Source organism: Primulina huaijiensis, chromosome 2 (genome assembly GCF_012295235.1).
Source record: "Primulina huaijiensis isolate GDHJ02 chromosome 2, ASM1229523v2, whole genome shotgun sequence".
NCBI classification, from domain to species: Eukaryota; Viridiplantae; Streptophyta; class Magnoliopsida; order Lamiales; family Gesneriaceae; genus Primulina; species Primulina huaijiensis.
In genome coordinates, this window is record NC_133307.1 from 2,074,857 (window position 1) to 2,081,733 (window position 6,877).

The window sequence follows — 6,877 nt, forward strand, 5'->3', positions numbered from 1 at the left end:
TTCTTCGAGTTTTCTCTCATCTTATAACATTCTATAATATTTGTGAGGTGTTTGTTCTCCTGTATTAAGAGAGTGTGTGTTCTCTTTGGAAACACAGTGAGTGAGTTGTACACCACAAAATATTATAGTGGAAATTCTTTTCATCTTGCCCGTGGTTTTTACCTTAATAATTTTTAGGGGTTTTCCACGTAAATCTCGGTGTCCAGTTTATTCTTTATTTTCGAGTTTTATTATCTCAAATTCCGCACGTGGGACCAACAAGTGGTATCAGAGCCTTGGTTTAAAATTTCTTAAAATTCTGAGTATGCTCTGTGGTTGCAGCCTAAACTGATCTTCCACATCAGAAAAGATTTTTTGAGATTTTTTATTTAAGGCGGGATTATTTTGTCCAGTTTACTAAAATTGTTGTAGACATAATGGCGGGCAGGTACGAGATAGCAAAGTTCAACGAAAGCAATTTTATGCTGTGGAAAATAAAGATACAAGCAGTTTTAAGAAAGGAGAATTGCTTGGCGGCTATTGGAGATAGACCGGTGGAAATGACGGATGATGGAAAGTGGAATGAGGTGAATGACAATGTTGTTGCCAATTTACACTTGGCTATAGCAGACGAAGTACTGTCAAGTATCTCTGAGATAAAAACAGCCAAAGTTATCTGGGATACTCTAACAAAGATGTACGAGGTCAAGTCCCTACACAACATGATTTTCCTAAAGAGAAGACTTTATACTCTTCGGATGGCGGAATCTTCATCGATGACCGACCATATCAACACACTGAATAATCTATTTGCCCAACTCACTTCCATGGGGCATAAAATAGGGGAAAATGAACGTGCGGAGCTTCTACTTCAAAGTCTACCAGATTCATATGATCAACTTATCATCAACATAAACAACAATATTCTTATGGGCTGGCTAAGATTCGATGATGTCTTAATTGCGGTTCTCGGAGAAGAAAGCCGGCGCAAGAATAAAGAAGACATGTTGGTAACCTCGAAGCAGTGAGAGGCTTTACCGATGATAAGAGGAAGATTTATGGACCGTGACTCCAGTGGGAGCCAAAGACAAGGTAGATCAAAGTCCAGAAGTAAGAAGAAAAATATTTACTACTTCAAATGTGGCGGTAAAGGGCACTTCAAGAAAGAGTGTACGAGTATTGACAAAAGTTCTCAAGGAAATGTGGCCAGTACTTCAGGCAGTGGTGAAATATTATTCAGCGAAGCAGCAACTGTTGCAGAAGGCAGACACAAATTTTGTGACACATGGATTATGGATTCAGGAGCGACGTGGCACATGACGTCTCGGAGAGAATGGTTTGACCATTATGAACCAGTCTCAGGAGGATCTGTGTTCATGGGAAATGATCATGTCTTGGAAATCGCTGGGGTCGGTACTGTGAAAATTGAAATGTTTGATGGCACCATTCGCACCATACAGGAGGTACGAGATGTGAAAGGACTGACGAAAAATCTTTTGTCCTTGGGGCAATTGAATGACATCGGGTGCAAAACTCGGATCGAGAACGGGATCATGAAAATTGTGAAGGTTGGCTTGTGGTTATGAAGGCGAAAAAGATTGCTGCAAATCTGTATGTACTTTTGGAAGAAACACACAAGGAGGCAGAACTAGCTGTTGCATCAAATGGTTCAGGAGAAGAATTAACAGTATTGTGGCATAGAAAGCTCGGGCATATGTCAGAACGAGAGTTGAAAATTCTCTCAGAACAGAAGCTGCTGCCGGGACTTACAAAAGTGTCATTACCCTTTTGTGAGCATTGTGTTACCAGTAAACAACACAGATTAAAGTTTGGCACTTCTACTGCCAGGAGCAAAAACATATTGGAGCTGATTCATTCGGATGTTTGGCAAGCACCGGTTGTATCCCTAGGAGGAGCGAGATACTTTGTCTCGTTCATTGATGTTTTCTCTAGGAGATGTTGGGTGTATCCAATCAAGAAAAAATCAGATGCTTTCCAGATCTTCAAAGATTTCAAAGCGTGGGTTGAACTTGATTCTGAAAAGAAAATCAAGTGTCTGAGGACTGACAATGGAGGAGAATATACCAATGACGAATTTGATGCATATTGTCAACATGAGGGCATCAAAAGACAGTTCACAACGGCTTACACACCTCAACAGAATGGAGTGGCGGAGCGGATGAACAGGACCTTGTTGGACAGAACAAGAGCTATGTTGAGGACTGCGGGTCTAGACAAGTCATTTTGGGCGGAGGTAATCAAAACCGCTTGTTATATTATCAATCGTTCTCCTTCAGTGGCGATTGATCTGAAGAATCCGATGGAGATGTGGACCGGAAAGCCGAAAGATTATTCTCATTTGCATACATTTGGAAGTCTGGTGTACGTTCTGTACAATGAACAAGAAAGATCGAATTTGAATTCAAAATCCAGAAAATGTATCTTCTTGGGTTATGCTGATGGAGTAAAGGGGTTTCGTTTGTGGGATCCTACTGTTCACAAGCTTGTCATCAGCAGGGATGTTATCTTCGAAGAAGATAAAGTAAAGGGAGATAAAAGCACACAGAATTCAGAAACTAATATTTTTCAGGTGGAAAATAAGACAGACGAAGGTCAAGTTTATTGTGAAGCAGTACCAGAGCACGAAGAACAAGAACATGTTGAGTCTGAAGTTTCCAATGTGAGGCAGTCAACTCGAGACAGAAGACCACCAGGTTGGCTTTCAGATTATGTCACTGAAAGTAACATTGCATATTGTCTATTATCAGAGGATGGTGAGCCATCGAGTTTCCACGAGGCTACTCAAAGCGCGGATGTTTCCTTATGGATGATAGCAATGCAAGAAGAGTTGGAGGCATTAGACAGTAATCAAACTTGGGATCTTGTTACACTACCACGAGGAAGGAAAGCCATTGGAAAGAGATGGGTCTATAAGATCAAGCGTGATGACAATAACCAAGTGGAGCGGTATCGTGCTAGATTGGTGGTAAAAGGATATGCTCAGAAAGAAGGCATTGACTTCAATTAGATATTTTCTCCTGTGGTTCGGCTTACAACAGTCAGAGTGGTGTTGGCATTATGTGCGGTGTTTGACCTACATCTAGAACGGCTAGATATGAAAACGGCATTTCTTCATGGAGATCTTGAAGAAGAAATCTATATGCTCCAGCCAGAAGTTTTTGCGGAAAAAGGCAAAGAGAACTTGGTTTGCAGGTTGACCAAATCTCTGTACGGTCTCAAACAGGCGCCGAGGAGTTGGTACAAGAGATTTGATTCCTATATCATGAGTCTTGGATACAGCAGACTGAGTGCAGACCCTTGTACGTATTTCAAGAGGTCTGGTGATGATTATATCATTTTGCTGTTGTATGTGGACGACATGTTGGTAGCAGGCCCCAACAAAGATCAGGTCCAAGGATTGAAGAAGCACAGTTAGCTAGGGAATTTGATATGAAGGATTTGGGACCAGCAAACAAGATTCTAGGGATGCAAGTTCACCGAGACAGAAGTAACAGAAAGATTTGGCTTTCCCAGAAAAATTATTTGAGGAAAGTCTTGCAACGCTTCAACATGCAAGATAGTAAGCCAATTTCGACCCCTCTTCCTGTTAACTTCAAGTTATCCTCCAAGATGTGTCCTAGCAGTAAAGCAGAGAGGATTGAGATGTCTCGAGTACCATATGCATCAGCAGTGAGAAGTTTGATGTTCGCTATGATCTGTACAAGACCGGACATTGCTCAAGCCGTGGGAGCAGTTAGCCGGTATATGGCGAATCCTGGACGAGAGCATTGGAGCACTGTTAAGAGGATCCTTAGATACATTAAGTGTACCTCGAATACTGCATTATGTTATGGAGGATCGGATTTTACACTCAGGGGCTATGTTGATCCAGATTATGCTGGTGATCTTGATAAGAGGGAATCTACTACTGGTTATGTGTTTACACTTGCAGGAGGAGCAGTAAGTTGGGTTTCAAAACTTCAGACAGTTGTGACATTATCTACAACAGAGGCACAATACATGGCAGCTACTCAAGTTTGAAAGGAAGCAATATGGATTAAAAGGTTATTGGAGGAGATCGGACACAAACAAGAGAATGTTCCTTTGTTTTGTGACAGTCAGAGTGCCTTGCACATCGCAAGGAATCCAGCCTTTCTTTCCAAGACGAAACACATTGGAGTACAATTTCACTTTGTGCGGGAAGTAGTAGAAGAAGGAAGCGTGAATATGCTGAAGATCCATACAAAGGATAACATAGCTGATTTTCTGACCAAGCCAGTAAACACTGATAAGTTTGAGTGGTGTAGATTCTCAAGTGGCCTAGCGGAGACGTAAGCTGCAGGGATGGCAAGATTGAAAGGAAGTGTGAAGATGAAGGAAGTGTGAAGATGTGTTTGATTCTCAATCAAATCTCCAAGTGGGAGAAATGTCGGCAAGAATGGGCAGACATGCAATAAATGCATGTCTGTCAATGCAAGTGTACAAATGCGGTTTCACACGAGAAACGCGTAAAGGACGCGTCGAGGGAGCTCATTTCAATCTATCCCTTCTTCGAGTTTTCTCTCATCTTATAACATTCTATAATATTTGTGAGGTGTTTGTTCTCCTGTATTAAGAGAGTGTGTGTTCTCTTTGGAAACACAGTGAGTGAGTTGTACACCACAAAATATTATAGTGGAAATTCTTTTCATCTTGCCCGAGGTTTTTACCCTAATAATTTTTAGGGGTTTTTCACGTAAATCTCGGTGTCCAGTTTATTCTTTATTTTCGGGTTTTATTATCTCAAATTCCGCACGTGAGACCAACAGAACATGCCCTCGTGCAACCATTGTATTTGGGGTTTCCAAGATTTGAGTCACATCATTACATCACTGTCTACGAGGAGGATGAATATTCTAGAGATGAATCACTTTTGAAGTTTGCTAAATTAGACTACAATGCAGTGCAAATGTTGTACAAACAAGAACTCTATGAAGTGTCGAGGTAACATTGCTGTCATAACTTAATGTCGAACACACACACACATTTATATGTAACGAAGATTTAAGAAGTGACAATTTAAGACAGTCCTTACTTTTGAACTAACAAAAAAAAACTAGTTATATGTATTATTTGTCATATTCTAAAATACTAAATCGCTACCTCAATTTATATTTTGGACAGGTTCATTAATTTTAACATGCATGCATGTCTCGAAACTTAAAATGTTTGGAATTAATTGTTCTTGTTATTTTACAGGTGGTGGAGAGAAATGAACCTTACATCCCAACTTCCTTATGCCAGAGATAGAATTGTCGAGTGTTACTTTTGGGCAATGGGAGCGTCTCATTTGCCACGATTTTCTCGAGCTCGAGTTATGTTGACAAAAGTCATCCAATTTTTATCTTTAACCGATGATACATTTGATGCTTATGGTACAATTGAAGAACTAGATGCATACAATAAAGCAATTCAAAGGTAATTAATTAAAAATAAAAAAAATTCACAACTGGCTCTTAGCAAATAAAATTTCTGCTTAATAATTCGTTGTTGGTTGTTTCAGGTGGGACATTAGAGAGATTGATCTACTCCCGGAGTACATGAAACCACTTTATACCGCCACTTTAAAACTCTACGAGGGATTTAAGGAAGAATTAGCGAAGGAAGGAAGATCCTATGCCGTAGACTATACGATAGATGCAGTACTAATTTTCTCATTATATTACAAGATAAAATCATTTCATCTTATTATATTGAATCCGACATATATGTTTTTTAATTTGTATGCGATGTTGTTTAGTTCAAAGAACAAGTGAGGAGCTACAATGTCGAGGCCAAGTGGTTTATTGAGGGTTACTTGCCACCATTTTGGGAGTACCTTAGCAACGCGCTCACAACTGGTGCTTACTTCTTCCTTTCGAATGGGATTTGGTTTCAAATCCATTGTATCAGTTTGAGTCAAAACTGAAAAAAAATGATCTATACTTTTCAAATCCTTTTATCACAAACCCAAATCCTTCGGTCAAACACAATCTAAACTTTATTCTGTAGTTTTAAAGGTAGTTTCTTAGGGTTCCGGAGGTAGCTTCCATGTGTAAGTATAGTACTTTATTCAGTAGGTTAAAGCAGTATCTCTTACATATGCTCTTTAACATTCCGATTGCGTAACACTTAATTTTCGTTCTTTGAACTGGGGGTCTGAGTTCTATAGATCATTTCGCCATGCCTAAGGATCATAGGGACAATCCGTACGTACAAGTGAGAGTACTCAACACAATAAGCTTGTAAAATAACTTCTTCACAATGGTACACTGTCACGCCCCGAGACCGGGGTTAGTCGACACCGGCGTTATTCAACAATCACATAATTGCTAAACAACAAGCCTCGTAGTACAGTATAAACCAAAACCAGTTTATATCATAAATATACCATAAAAATGGAATCGTCTTTACAATAATAACTCTGAAAACGGTAAAAATCTGCGGAAGCGTTCACAACTAGAATTCAAAACTCACAAGAACATATTCTTAATTAAAATTCTTCATGCGTCCACTATCAGCCCAAAAACTGATGTCTGATTCTTCTTTCTCTATTTCTTCTTCTGATTTATCTGGGAGGGTAGAGTAAGGGGTGAGTATTTTGGGAATACTCAGTAAATGGGGGAAATATCGAACACCACATAAAATTTTTCATATTTTCGAAAATAACATATATTTACAGCATGCTTTTCATAATTTTTAACACTGCAATTTTTCACCTTTCATGGTTTACTGACGTCAGTCCCTAAGTTTTAATCCTCTAAGGGGGCGAGGCCATAAAACAGTTCTATCCCACTGTTAAGGGCCATATGTTGGAATTCCACCCATTTTCAGGGAATCCTCACAGTGTCCTCACAAAAACGTAACAAGATTTAAAAAA

General features: G+C 39.5%; 2 protein-coding genes across 2 annotated transcripts in view; both read left to right on the top strand.

Moving 5' to 3' along the window:
- The window catches only part of LOC140963684 (germacrene A synthase-like), a 31,634-nt gene that overhangs the window by 17,833 nt on the left and 6,924 nt on the right, over positions 1-6,877 (top strand). The window lies entirely within an intron of this gene.
- On the top strand, positions 4,716-6,264 carry LOC140963710 ((-)-5-epieremophilene synthase STPS3-like). Its single transcript, XM_073423092.1, has 4 exons — positions 4,716-4,962; positions 5,218-5,436; positions 5,522-5,660; positions 5,759-6,264. The coding sequence occupies exons 1-4, from the start codon at positions 4,928-4,930 to the stop codon at positions 5,924-5,926; spliced, it is 561 nt and encodes a 186-aa protein (XP_073279193.1). The 5' UTR covers positions 4,716-4,927; the 3' UTR covers positions 5,927-6,264.